This window comes from Hibiscus syriacus, unplaced genomic scaffold (genome assembly GCF_006381635.1).
Source record: "Hibiscus syriacus cultivar Baekdansim isolate YM2019G1 unplaced genomic scaffold, ASM638163v2 tig00110114_pilon, whole genome shotgun sequence".
Lineage (NCBI taxonomy): Eukaryota > Viridiplantae > Streptophyta > Magnoliopsida > Malvales > Malvaceae > Hibiscus > Hibiscus syriacus.
In genome coordinates, this window is record NW_024062594.1 from 578,932 (window position 1) to 594,703 (window position 15,772).

The 15,772-nt window shown below is 32.6% G+C and overlaps 1 protein-coding gene and 1 pseudogene across 1 annotated transcript; both read right to left on the reverse strand.

Moving 5' to 3' along the window:
• Positions 1-1,854: 1,854 nt before the first annotated feature.
• Positions 1,855-6,228, reverse strand: LOC120215217 (annotated as a pseudogene).
• Positions 6,229-10,236: 4,008 nt separating this feature from the next.
• Positions 10,237-11,190, reverse strand: LOC120215218 (NAC domain-containing protein 83-like). Its single transcript, XM_039212947.1, has 2 exons — positions 10,878-11,190; positions 10,237-10,776 (listed from the first exon to the last, which is right to left on the reverse strand). Exons 1-2 carry the CDS (start codon positions 11,056-11,058, stop codon positions 10,244-10,246), a joined length of 714 nt encoding a protein of 237 aa, XP_039068878.1. The 5' UTR covers positions 11,059-11,190; the 3' UTR covers positions 10,237-10,243.
• Positions 11,191-15,772: the final 4,582 nt, after the last annotated feature.

Below are 15,772 nucleotides of genomic sequence, written 5' to 3' on the forward strand. Positions count from 1 at the left end.
GTTAATGAATACTAGACATCAATTAAATTAAAAAATATATAAAAATATTGTTGTAAGTAAGAACACATAAAAGTGTCATTAGAATAAAAAATTATGTTTAGTTGTATTTGATGGACTCAAACTTTTGTAATAAAAAAACACTAATGTAGCCTTGAAGTTTTTTTTTCATTTCACTGTGACTCTTAAACTCATAATAAAAATTAATCTGACCTATAGAACCAAATATTGACCGTCATGTAAGCTTACATAAGCCATGATAGTTACATAATAGTTTACGAAGCTTACATAACAATCTACGATATTGATGTGATATTTCATAATGCTGATGTGATAGTACATGATAAACGATGATGTGGTAAATAAACTTAATTAATTTTTAAAAAATTTGTAGAGCTTATTTAATTTTTTTAATTTAAAAATATAAATATAAAAATATAAATAATTATTAAGATATTCAATACATTAAATATAAATCTATTATAAATTTAAATTATTAAAATGTTCAATTTAAGGATAATATTAAATATAAAAAAGTCCAAGGATCACATTATTATTATTATTATTATTATTATTATTATTATTATTATTATGCAAAAGTTATAGAGCTCAGAGTCTAAAAAATAATTATTGGAAGAATTTAAACCCATGTAAATTAAATAAATCTCGTGTTTTCATATTTTTCAAAATTTTAAAATAATTTTAAGAAAAATATTAAAAACATCTTTGTTACGTTTTCATATTTTCGTTCATTTTTATTTTCAACATTTTTATTTTCTATAAAAATAAAAATAAAAATAAAACATACTTTATAAAATCTCCTAAAATTTTCAATAATCCCAAAACGTGTAGCAATTATATCTCTCTGTTCTGTACTGTTTGTGCAGACGGAGAAAATTCTCATAATAACAATTGCCAAAATCAACTAGGTAACAAACAAAGAAACTTGAGATGACTAAGGGACGTCAGTTTTATTATACGGTTAAAAAAATACTATTAAAAATAATAATAATTTTTAATATTTCTGATAAAACATTATATAAAATATTATTTTTTATACCGAAAATATTAATAGTGGGTGCTACTTAAAATTTTTAACATTTCCTGTAAAACGTTACTTAAACATTATTTTTTATACTGAAAATATTAATATTAGGTACTACCTAAAATATTATTTTTTCTACTAGAAATTAAGTAACGAAATGAACATTTTCGATAAAATAAAAAAAATATTTTAGATAACACTTCACCGAAAATTTTAAAAAAATATTAATATTTTTAGTAAAATATTTTTTTAACCGTATATTTAAAATGCCGTAGAGTGAAACTACACAGGAAACTTGCTCAATCACTCTTTGGTTCATTTGTTGCCCAATAACGGCTTTTGTTTGTTGATTTCCTTGATTTAATGTTCATATGACATTAGTAGTTTCCAGATAAAGAAACAGTGTCAAATTTTCAAAGTCAATTCATCATCATTGGTATTAGTTAATTGTGGATGTTAAGAAAAATCTTAAAAGCACGACGACCGGTTAAAGAAAAGGTTATGATCACAAAAGGCTTTGGTCAATAAACCGTGTTTCGTGGGGGCTAAGTCTAGGACTAGGGAGCCCCTTTTTCTCCTGTTTCAATTTCAATCAATTTAGGACTCTAATTTTGTTATGATTTAAAATACTCGCTATATGATTCGTTTACATGTAAAATCATTTAATTAAACGAGAGTGTGTCAACTGCCTTTCAAAAAGATATGTTATAACCAGCACAAAAATTATATTTATTGGCTATATTATGAATTCATTCATAGATAAACAGGGACACTAGACAATAGTACAGATCATGCAAATGGCGAGCAATAACATTATACTCGCTGGAAGACTTTCTGACCTAGATTGGTTCGATCATGCAGCGGCAGCCAATGGTTCGGATCTGTAGCATGCTCTCTTCGCAGCACGGACAATATCTTCAACCTGCAGAATCGTACAAGAAAAAAGAAAATTAACCTATAGCTATACGTAAATAGCATCCATGCAGCCATCAGACAGACGTGTTGAAGATGGATGGGATTAAAGGATCCTTGTTGTCAGAAAAAACAAGTTAAAATAGAAGCATCGGAAGAAATTAAATTACCTGTGGCACAGCCATTCTCTCGAGATTTGCTGCATATGGCATGGGAACATCAGCTCCAGCAATTCTCTCAACCGGTGCATCAAGATAAGCGAAACTCTCCTCCACAACCGATGCACTGTGAAAAAGTGTCTTTGTAAATATAAAAGGAACCAGAATATTTGGTAAGCAGAAATTAAATGATTAAAAAAGAAAAGAACTCGAACCAGATTTCAGCACCAACACCATGCTGCGGAAACCCTTCTTCAACTGTTATCAATCTGTTGGTTTTCCTGATGGAAGCATTAATTGTTGATCTATCTGGTGGCCTAATAGAACGCAAATTTATAACCTGTATTTAACAAAACCAGCCATTGCATTTCTTAAAGAATAATCGAACCAACTTGTAAGTACGTATGACTTCTTTGTGTTACATATTTTACCTCCGCGTCAATTCCATCCCTTTCAAGTATCTCAGCTGCCTGAACAACAAATATTCTATTAGTTTCAAGTCCACGAGCTAACATGTTCGAAATATGAAATCAGATTTTCAGGAGGATACAAACAAGGTTAAAGAACTAGGCAACCCAACATGATACTGGATGACTCATTAAGAAGTGCATTAAGCTCTAATAATTAGATTTGCACTCATATTTAACTCCAATTGAAAATTCACACCATATGTTAGGCAACTATAGAGCCCAGAGATTAAAAGATAGTATAACCAATCACAAGAGCCTGCTGTGCACCAGATAAATGAAGTGTCCACCTTGATCACTATCGGCAGTGAATGATATTATAAAAAAATTGGGTCCAATAATCTTATAGCTCAAGTATAACCAATAAAGTTTTAAGCCAATCAAACAAAAACTCATTTAATGAAGCAGAAGATTATATTCAAGTTCCCTCTAATTTAGAAACACATTATTCCCTTTCTTACAAATGATGTGGCGGCTGGAATTGCCTGATGAACAAAGCAGACACACGTTTCCTTTCAATGATCATCTTCTATCCAACTTTTCATCGGTAAATGGAGTTTCATTCACAAAGATCAACTCCATCTTAGGCAAAAAGAAAAGGAATATTATTTTGTTCTCAACGTTTCTATCTTCTTTTCTATTTTGCAGTGACAATTTTTTTTGTATTTTCACTGCCAGTGGCAAAGAACCTATTGCCCCTTAATTGCCAAATGCATGCCATACTCGATATATTTTTTCCTTAAATTTTTCTGGTGTATCCAGCTCCAGCAGACGTATTTGGTCGCATCAAATAGTGTCTATGTGGGATACATATCCTACATGAAAACATGAGGATGTAGCATTGTCCATTCTTCACAGTTTTAGATTGTTATTTTTCACTGGGATATTTGTACTTGCATTTGCAACTACTCAAATGGTAAGTAGGAACATAATATTCAAAAAGATATTGCATACAGGGCATCCCTTAAGAGCATGGCCCACCATTTTTGAAAAGGCTGTAATAGCCACATCTTTTCCTACTCTCTATATCTGTTAAAGTGAGCCGTTCAAAAAAAACAAAAACAAATGAAGCATCGATCGTAAGATATGTAGAATCAATGACTGGATAAGCATCAGTAATACTAACAAGAACAGTTATGAGAAATTCTGGGGACTCGTAACATTACCTTAGCTTTCCCAATTGGAAGGCAAAAGCTGGAATCAAGAACTTCATCAGAAACAGGGAATGATTCACCATATCTGAAGCAGAATGATTATATCAGAGCAATTTCAGTCATTAAAATTCTAACTGGAGGGTAGAGCAGTGATGTAGGGAGTAGGGACTAAAATATATGAGAATCATATATCATCAATTCACTTAAAACAACTCATTTTCAAGGAAAACAACTGGGTCAGGATCTCTAATAGCAACCTTGAGCAGTCCACGAGCATCTTCAGAACTGTATGGTGTCAGCACTTTCAATCCAGGACAAGAAGCATACCATGATGCATAACACTGGACAAAAACCAAGAAAACATCTTCTTACTATATTGAAGCCTAGCTACCTCTACAAAATTAAATAATTAAGCAGTAATTACAAACATAAAAATAAATTATTTTCAACCTAAGTAAGATCTAAGGGACGTAGGTGAGTAAAATGCATGTAAATAAGCTAAATAATGAGTGAAAGTAACAGCATGCAGAAACTATACCTGAGAGTGTTGGGCACCTACACCAGCAGCAGCGCCATTAGGTCCTCTAAAAACAATGGGTACAGACATCTGGCCAGCAGACATATAGTTGGACTTTGCAGCGGAGTTAATAATGTGGTCAATTGCCTGCAATATACTCCAAAAACAGATCAAAGAAATATCTGCACCATAATAAAATCCTACATGCACATTTAAGAGTAACCAAAGTCATTTAACTTGCTTACTACAATGGAATGGCCAATAATAATTTAGCTTTAAATTTGGGAGATTCTGGCATACAGCACTCACTAAATTTAAATATTGGGTAAACATAATACAGATTTCCAAGTACAAATGATGTTGCAACAGTCTAAGAAGACCTCAGAACCACTTACACTCTTGAACATTGAAAGCAGAAGGGAAATCAAATCATGGTTTCAAAAGCTATGACATCTTTCACAGCAAATGGCTACCACAAGAACTCCGAAGATCTCATATTTCTATAAAGAAGCATATGTTAGCTTGTTTAGCACCAGGTTTTTGACGGTTAGCATGCACCTAATCACCCAAGAGAATTACAACTCTAACAAGAATTGAGAATAAGTTACCGCTAAACAAACTTGTATTCCAATAACATAAGTTAGTGTCTTGGAAAAGAAAGAAGAGTTAACACACTGTTGCAATATACCATCACTCTCATTTCAGTACGAGTTTTGACAGTGTGTCTGGCTTCAGGGAAAACAAGCATACTTCATTCATACAAACTTCTAAGAGTTTAACAGCACATTACAGTAGCAATTTTAACTCCACTGTACCTAAAACAAAAGGAAAATGATGGCATATTAACTCTTCTTTCTTTTCCATGACATGCATATCAATTCATTTAGAAGTCTTTTCTAACCTGCATGGAGAAGTTAAATGTCATAAACTCCACTACAGGCTTCAGGCCGTAGTATGCAGCACCGACCCCAATCCCAGCAAAACCAGCCTGTGAAACAAGAAATAAACAACTGTGATTGGAAAACAGTGCAAAAAGTAATAGAAAAAATCAATAAAAACATACATAACATGTGAGATCAATGATTTGATCAAATAATTATGAAATGAAGAAAAGAATAAAGAAGAGAATATGCAAGGCAAGGACAATAACCTCAGTAATAGGAGTATCAAGAACCCTCTCAGGTCCATACTTTTCCAAAAAACCCTTGGATATCTAAAAGAGAGATAAAAGGCAATCCTCAGATAGATGTAACAAATTAACAATGCTTCTATTGCCTTTAATATACATGGAAAAATAGAAAATTTATATTAACGCTAACCTTGTATGCACCCTGATATTCTCCGACCTGCATTTAAAAAAAGAAGAATAAGCAAAGCAAGACCATAAAAACAAAAGGAACGCCCAAGGTTAGGATTATTAAAAGAAGTTCCACTTAATAGTTTCTGACCTCTTCACCCATCAAAAAGACTTTCGGATCAGCTGACATCTCCTCATCGAGAGCAGAGTTTAATGCCCCTCTCACTGTCATCCGTGCATATTTTTCACTACGCACCCCAAATAAAGAAAATCAAATCCATATTTAGGAAAGCTAAGCCTTGTCTTTTAGCATAGACTAATATTCACAAAAACCCCTTTATCATTAACAGAAAGAAAAGCAAACTTACATATACACACAACTACAAGCATAGGCATAGTCATATATGTGTGCATGTGCAAGCTTATATGAAATGCAGATCACAGTTTTGATTTTATGAACTGAAGCAAGTCTACAGCAGTTCATAAGATAAAACACAGCTACCCTATAGCATACGAGGTAACTCTTGCAGTGTGCAATATGATATCTAACAGCAGCAAATCAGCAATGAAATAAGAGGTGAAAAGAATCACCTGTTTTGCTGATGATGAGTAGCTTCTCAGCACCGACACTGCGGGACGAATCTGAGGCAATGACTGCCTCAACATTGGTTCGAGTAAAAATGCTTTGCTGACTCACCAACTGAGGATTTTCTATTCTAAAATCAGAAACTTCATTACTAACAAATGATTCAGATCAAAATAAACAACTATATTTATACAAATACAGAAATATAAATCAGAAATTAAAGGCTGGTTAGTGAGAACCAAATCAGATCCAGAACATAGATGCTCCCCAGACCTGATGATGCAGTGGCAAGGAGATGGCCAAAATTGAAAAAAAAAACAAAAGGGAGGGAAGAGCACCACAGCTCAACTAACACATCCACTATGTTAAAACAAATATCAAAATTTTTATTATTGTCCTTTCTTTCCTTCCTTTCTTTCTTTATTTATTTACTTTTTGAACAACTTTTTCTTTAATATAAAAATCTGAACATTCCGCAGCAAGATCTAGTACAGCGGTCAATTTTATTTTAAGGGTCGGGATCGAAGCTTTGGTAAGCTAGGACAACAATCGACGGTTAGTTGTTAACGAGAGGAAAGATTGAATATATGTTTTTTTTTTCTTGGCTTCATTAATATTTGTGGTAAATTATCTTGTAGGTCACTAGATTACGAGATCAATTCTATTTTAACTATTCAATAACAATAATATCAATTAGATCATTAAACTCTTATTTTGATTTTAATCAAATCATCGACCGTCTGATTAGTCGTAAATGAATATTGAATTTAGTGTTTTAAAAAATACTTGCATCAAAACAATTTAAGCTAAATATGATATTTGGTAACTTTAAAAAGATATTTAATTTAATGATTAAGCGTTATGCTTACATATAAATCTTAGGATTAAATCTCCTTAACACTATTTTGATCTTAGAAGATATATAACATTAACTAAATTTTAACATATATATTGTATTTGATTAAATGATTAAGTCTGTCTATAATCTTAATATCCATCTTTGATTTTCTCCAATCTTATTCTTATTTTCTTTAATTTAAGATGGTATCATGTCATTATTTTTGTTAAAATTTAGTGACCTCCAGAATAATTTACCCTAATATTTAAGGGAAATTTGTGAAGAATAGTGGGGGTTAGGAGGATGCTCGGCTGAGAAGGGTTGGTGGGACAAAATTTGGAGCAGAATGAACAGTGACACTTCAAGTTGAAGTTTCATAGCCCAATATGTATTTTGCTTTTATTTATGTATAAATTACCATTAAAAAGGGCACACAAGGAAACTAATTTCATTTTTATTTTTTGCTACCGAAATCTATACCAATAATTGGTGGGATTTTTAATAAAATTACTTATGCTCCATTGTTTGGATCAAGGAATTGATGTTCGGGTAGAGAGTAGAGTGATCTTCACTATCCTGCAAGTGCAAACAAACCAACTTGAGCATACTATAGTAAAATACCAGTAGACATGTAACACAGAAACTTTAACAAAACCATCACATCATTTGAATTGAAGATCCAAGGTCAGTGCCGAACTTTTAACATTTTCCAAGTATGGAATATGAAATTTTAGACGCTCACAGCGTGGCACTATCACCGCTTTTCAAATGACAAGTTTTGATGGTACCACGCAGTCATGCGCCCCAAACACCACACTCTTCCGTAAACTCGCACCAGCTGCTTCCTTTTTCTGTGTATGCTACAAGGTTGGGGATCGCTCTATTTATATATAGCAAATCCCATTCAAGAAGCTGAGAGTAAATGATATGATAAAATAAAGGTAAAGGACTAGAGACACGTTCCCAAAATGTTACCGACAGGTGTCGTGCTGCGGAGGCATTAGGCTTCCTAAATGTCGTGGGTAAAAAGGGACTCTATTATGTCTGTTTGTTGGTAATTTAGACAGGTAGCGCTTCTCTGCTGCTACTGCTCCAGTCTGGGACAATTGCATAAATCCACTCCCTTCTTACACCTGGAATTTGGATAAGGGAAAGCTATTGAAACTAGGTTTGTACACAGCAGAGTTAAGCACACACTGACGCCTGGTGAATAAGAGTGTCAAAATTTAATTGGTAGAAAGGGTTCACTTAAGGAAGGGCGGCATGCCGTTTGCATGCTTAAAATGTAGCAGCCCCGTAATGCTTGTTTAGGCTATTGACAATGACACATCATAATAATCTGTCTAACAACTGTATCAGTCACACCTCAGGTTCAAGATTGAAAGAGAGGATCTAGAGTCATCTTTTCTATGTATCTCTTCTATCTTTTCATAGAGACAGAACTCAAATTCGTTCATTATTTGTGACTTTTTTTTTAAATAAAAAAATGAACTTTCTATAGTCATCGTGGCTATTCGTTTTCACCAACAAAATTGATTTATGATTGAATTGAATTTGATGATGATGGACTACCCTTGCAGATTTGTACATCCATATTGGCAACAAACATATCAATTTAGAGGGAGAGTCCCCACCCTAAGTTTAGAGGATTGATGGGATCTCATGTCTTTTAAATGAAAATCCTTAGCCTATATAGATAGGATTGAATTTTGTTATATGGATAATGTTTGGTCCATTTTGGTATCGTAGAGACGGGGTCAAGGAGGAGGCTTGAAAGTTGGATCCCAAAACCCAAAGAAAAAGCTGTGAAAGCCCTCCTACTTGTCTTTGTACGGGCCACAACACTGATTTTGACATTAGTATACCATTTTAGAATAAACTTTTAAGAAAAATTGAGATTTTTGTTTTATTTATAAAGCAAAAAGTTTGCTTGGAAGACGTATGCAAAAGGGACGTGAAGATCCCCAACTTTGATTGTAAAACCGTTGTCACAAGAAACTCTGGTCGGCATATATTTAATTAATACTATGATGGGTCATCATGACATCGTCAACCATCATCCCAAATTTTTAAACTTCATATATTGGTGTTTGCTCTTCTTGATATGCCAAAGTAAACAACCTTAATTATTGACGATAATGAAGGTGTCATTGTGTGCCCCTCCCCTGTCTGTTTCGCATGCACTTGGCAATCATGTAAAGCTCCGTGTCCCACTTTCTAACCTCTCATATTTGTGGTATCACATCCTTATGTGCTTAGGGCATAAAAGAAAGTTGTGTTGATGTTAAATTGTTTATTTTTATAAGTGTATTTTTAGTTCATGTTCGTTTATACTTTTTAATATTATGTTCATATACATTTATTTATTTTAAATGTATTCGTGTTTGATTCGTTTAACGTTCATTAACATATTCATTTAATTCGTGTATATGTTTAGAAAAATGGTGAAATTAAGCTTTTGGGCTTCATACTTTGAACTTTAAATTTCACGTTGTATTCAATTTAATCCCTTCCTTAACAACATTTAAAACACGAAATAAGGGAGAATTGAATAAAATAATTAATAAATAAATTTATTCGTAAACATAAACGACCCTAACACTACATTGTTCTAGTTCATTCGTTTATTGAATAAATATAATAATTTCCTTCATACTCATTTATTAATTTAATAAACAAAAAATAATAATAAATGAAAGTTATACGAGCGATTTACTAACAATCCATTTAACAATTTGTTCATTTACATTCCGACTTGTACTCGTTATGTGTTCAATAGTTAAAGAGGTAAATATTGGCTTAAGTTTCCAAAAGAATCATACGCAAAATCCACAACTAGAAACCAATTTTAGTTCAACCCTATTTTCCTACAACCTTAGACTTACTCTTTGAGTATGCGACAGTAGTAGCAAATGCTCAGAAAAACCAGGCTCAGAATGTCTGCTTGTTTTTCTTGTACAGGAAGATAAAAATTTGGGTGGAGGCTCAGAATATTCGGATATTCGATCCCATTGTGAAAATAATTGTGGTTGAATCGGGTTCTATTCTAACATATTTCAACTTTTTCTTCAAATAATAGTTAATGCATGCCGAGCTCTATGTTCTTTTTCTTTTACCACTTTTCTGCTGCATGATAACTATTGGCAAAAAGAGAGACCCAAAGAGGGTTATTTATCTGATTGGCTAATCAGAAGACCAACTACTGATACACAGGCATGATGAAAATTTAAAAAAAAAGAAAGAAAGAAAAGAGTGCAACTGTGGAGTTGTTTTTAAGGTTTTCTTCTGAAATACGGAAAACTATTGCAACCACTGCTTTCTTCGTGGTCGTCCGTTTCATTGTTTGAGGCATGAGTGATCCCACTGGAGCAGGAGGAGGACGATGAAGATGCGAGATTTAAGCGGGTCCTCTCCTTGGTCAGGAAATCATAGAAAACAGGCCTCATTGTCCTTGCTTCACCTCCTCCCTTGTCGTTTTTAGTACCACCACCACTTCTTTTCTTCAAAAATATCCGGCACAACACCCAATTTCCCACTGCCACCGCATTGCAGTCTGCTGTCTCGGCGCTAAGGAGACGATACTCATGCATTATCCAGTCGGTTCTAGTTCCCTTCGGGGGGTTTCCTTTGTAAAAAACCAGGGTTTTCTTCATACCAACAACTCGGTTGCCCCTACAAATCACGATTTGTTTGTCGATTCCAGTTGCTTTCCAATAACCTGAAAGTGTGGCTCTATTGGATCTATTCCCATTCGGATACTTGGCTTCCCTGGTGCTGAAGAAGTACCTCTCTTGCTCCAAATCACCTGATAAAAAACAAAATTACACCCAATGTATCAGTTCATCAAGCAAAGCAACCCCTTTGATTTCTCCTAAAGGATTCTAATTTGGTTAGAAAATAACCAACCTGGCAATTCCCAAGGATCGGCTTTGCAAACATCAACTTCAGGAATGATGGAGGCAGGTAAAGGCCAAGCAAGCACCTTTCTTCTCAAGTACTGAACCACTAGCTCTTCGTCCGTGGGATGAAACCGGAACCCAGGAGGCAATCTTAGCACACCGTCCTTCACAAAATTAAGCTTCTCCATCTTCAAGCTGCGGTTAAAAATATGAAACTAAAAGAGAGAAGAATTGAGCCTTCAATCTTGGCGTACGACACTGCCTTCTTATACTAGTAATAGAGGATATCAGCAAGGGGGAACAAGAAAAAGGAGGAGGATATAAAAGGGAATGGAAAGTTGTAAATGTTATGAGAAAGAAAGAAAGAAAAAAATATAATTCATAATAAGCTTTGTACTAAGAGGACAGGACTTATAAGGTTGGGTTGAGGGGTCCTTGAAATTGACAATGCGCCGGAGATTCTTAACAAAAGAAGAAAGAAAGACGACGGTCCATTGACACTGGCATTTAATTAATTAATTTATAATAATCTTTGTACAAAGAGGACATGATTAAGAACTATGGACTATTTTTCCTTCTACTAATAAAATATTCTTTTATTATTATGATATTATATATGAAAGTAAACAGAATAATTTTGGTTGAATTAGGGAAGGGTAATAAGGTCAAAAACGGAAAGTGGGTGAGGGGTCCTACTAGCCGCCAAACGACAGGCACTGACGTCGGATTGAGGGAAATTGACAAAAGTGGCACCTTCAAAGTGACAAGTGAATAGTGATATCTTGTTTGGCTCACTATTTCGGATTAGATCGGATTTAAATTTTGAGGTAAATTATGTATTTAATCATTTGATTATTATTATGGTTTTATTTTAGTCATCCAATTATTATTATTTTTGATTAATTTGGAGTAAATACATATAGTATATGTTTAAAGATAACTCTAAATCATTTGATATTGAACTTTCATACACTTAGTATTCCTAGTGTTCGAATCCGAATGAATAAAAACAAATTTGATTATTTTTAAATTATCATTAACATTATATTTTGGTTTTGTTTTAAATACATACCTTTAAAAAATTAACAAAACCATCAACTAACATTTTTAAATTTTTTAATGATGATGTGTTTTTACTTTATGGTGATATATCAACATCACTATTAGTTTTTTAATAATAAATAATTAAAACGTAACATTAGTGATAGTTTTGAGAAAAAAATAATTAAATAACTAATGTGGAATGAAAATAATAGTTGAGTAACTAAATTCATAGTTTACCCAAAAGTTTAGGTCATGATCCCCATCTGTTCGTCTCCAAATGACAAACATACCCCTCTTAAAGGTGGGACAGAATACTGAGAAGAGTTGAGATTTAGTGAGAAGGGAGCCTTAAAAATTGACAAATGAAGAAGACTGGCCGATTCCGTGGAGAGAAGGGGAACTCCTTTTTCCCCACAATTTCATAGAATTACAAGGACTGAGTTAGAAATAAAATAAAATTGTTATTTTTTAATAAAGGGAGAATATTTTATTCGTGTTTCAGTTAATGGATTTAATTTAATACATATTATTATATAAAAAGGAAATACCCACAAGCAAATGCTCTCACACCCCACTTGAATAAATAAGTAGAAAGAAAAGATGGGTTTCGTGCACAAACTTTCCTTTTCTTTCTTCTTTTATTTGATTTTTGTTGAGAGTCAAAGGACTTTGCGTGTGGGTGTTGATGAGGAGCAATACACAAACGTCAAAGGCTTCAATTATTATGTTTTTGAGTAAAATATGCTGTTCAGTGGAAATTTTCCCCTTTTCCCATTTTTATTTTAAAAATCCATAGTGGGAAATGTCATTATTAATCTCTCCCCCTCTAAATAAAGTAATCCCAAATTGGTTGCTTTGATATTATGATATTAATGAATAAACGATGAGTGGTTCAATACCTTTATGTCAATCATCTATATATAATGACATTTCTTTTGCATAGCCACATCTTCAAAAATAATGTTTGTAATAATAATTTTTATTTATTTTTGAACAATATTTTGCTTAAAATATATTCCCCTTTTCCTTCCTTTGTGCACATAATCTTGATAATGACATTTTTGGATGAAGAACCTTTTGGTAAATGTGGAGTTCTGACTTGCCCTAATTAGGATTAAGAAGAATGCAAGTCAAATCACCCTGTGTTACATACAGCTGGAGCTCATCTAGTTGAAGGTCTTTGATTTAATGCCGTTCTGATGAAAGTACCCTATTACCCTTGTTTGACACATTTTAGGCCAATCGGTTGGGGGAGATGCACCCCGGGAGACTAAATAGTGTTACCCTTTGGTTCCTGGATAAAACAACTAATGCTTTCACGAGATGTCACCAACTTTTTCATTGGATTGGTCCGTCCTTTGCTACTTACCCTAACTTTATAAACATGAATTTATCCAGTGATATCAATTGATGTATAGAATATGTATATATTATAAATTAATTAAAAAAACTCTGAAAAAAATATTATTTTACAATTATCTCAAATTATCTAAAAAAATTACTCCCACACATAGTAATATAGGCATATTGACACAATTATTCCCATAATATTTGCACAAATGATCATTTTATTTTATATTATTTTTTAAAATATTTACTTAAGCGCTTTATTTTTTGTTAAAATAGCTCAGGTTGGGTGGATATCGTCAGTTGACTAACGATCAGTACATGTTATTGACGCGATATTTCTAAAAATGTTCGATTATTGATGTGACACATATTATATCATCACTTTAAGTAGTGTTGTACATACCAAATCGATATTTTGAGTGACATGACACATGCCACATCTGTAATTGATTACATGTGAAAATTTTATGTTAGTAAAATGTGTTGATCATTTGTCAATTAATAATTTTTATTCAATAAGGTCTGCTTTGATAAAAATTAAAACGTTTGAAGTGTAAAATACTCTAAAAAATTTATAAATTGCTCAATTATACAAATGTTAGGGGATAATTGTGTAATTATGCTCATAACATACTTATCTTTTGGGAAAGTCATCACAAAATTAAGAAAAAAATGAGTGTTACAAGGTTTTTTTTTTTAATTAGAGGCGTACAAATTCATATATTAAATTTGGCCCGACATAAAAATTTGAATATCCAAAATTTTTAGATATTTAAATTGATGATTTGTATTTGATATGAAAAAATTAGATATTTGAATTTTCAGATCGGATATTCAAATATTTGGATCTGAATATAAAATTTATTTTGACAAAAATATTAATTTTATATTTTGTGACTTAATGTAATTTTTTCGATGTACATGCTATATTATATATATATATATATGTAATTACTCACTTATAATAAATAATTAAATGTCCTAATTTTTACTGGGCTTGAGCTTTGAAGAGTTGGTGGGTTACTTATTTATTAGATTAAAGACTGTCTAAAACCTAAAAGTTCAATTTTTTTATCAAATTTTTGAATAATCCAAAACTATAATATATATGATTCGATTATTCGGAACTTTTTCAAGTATCTTATCCGAATTATCTAAAAATAAAAAAAAATGGATTGAATATCTGGATTTTCAAATCGGATCAATGAATCGAATCTTTATACACACCCCTAATTTTAACCGAATAAACCTATAAAATTAAATTAATTAAATTAGTTGGCTTCGATTTAATCAGGTAAATCAATTTAGTGATTTGAAAGTTCAGTTATTTTATATTTTTAGATTCTGAAATTTCATATCTAACCTATTGATGTAATGATAAAAAAATACAATCTTCAAAATTAATATAAGGTTTTCACGTTTGTACTCAAATTGAAAAAATTATAAAATTCAAATGAAATTATTATTTTCAAAAAAGAAAAAAATATTTTCCACATGAGAATAACAAGACATTAACGGGTTCTACGCCAACTTGATTTATATGATGAGAAATAGAAAGGAAAGCATAATTGCTTGCGTTGAGGGGTCTTTGAAATTGACAATTATAACAAAAGTGGAAAGACTAAGGTCCATTGACATTGTTATTTTTTTATTTATTCAGTAATAAGCTTTGTACTTAGAGGACAGGACTGGGACTAAGAACTATGGACTATTTCTTTCTACTACTGAAATATTCTTCTATTATATATATATATATAAAGTAAACTTAAATGATGGGGAGAAAAAATAATAAATTTGGTTGAATTAGGGGAGGGTAATAAGGTCAACACGAGAAGTGGGGGAGGGAATAAAGGGTAAGGGGGGCCTACTTGCCTCCAAAACGACGGGCACTCACGTCGGATTGGGGGTAAGTGACGAAAGTGGCACATTCAAATTGATGAGTGATGCCCCATTTCAAAGATTTCTCAAATCTAGTTTCCCATTATATCTTAATTAAATTAGGGTAAATTACATTGTCCCTAACTGAACTATACTCTCTCCAATTTTCCTCATCCAACTTTTAAATTTTCTAATTTGCTCATTGAACTTTACAAATTAAATTATTTTGCTCACTCCCCTGTTATGTCACTGCCTGCCACTGTCGACTGTTGTAGATGGTGTTCGTTCGATCTTAAATTTCATGAGTCACTTCACCTCAACACCTTGAGTCCGAATCCGACTCCATTTTATCAGAACTTGCTCCGAAGTCAACGAATTTGAGATTGAAAGTGAGGAAGGTGAAAAGTTTCAATCCATATTCATAGATTTTGGGACATTTTCTGGTGAAACAACCATCGGATTTAGACTCAGGGGTTCGAGATGAACCGACCCATTAAATTTGGGACCGAACGACCACCATCAACGACTTTGGACGGTAGCCGAAATGAAAATTATGTGGTGGCTGACAGCGGCAACTGGTTGCAAAGTAGAGAGAAAATGAGGGGAAAGAAAAAGAAAAAAAATAAAGAA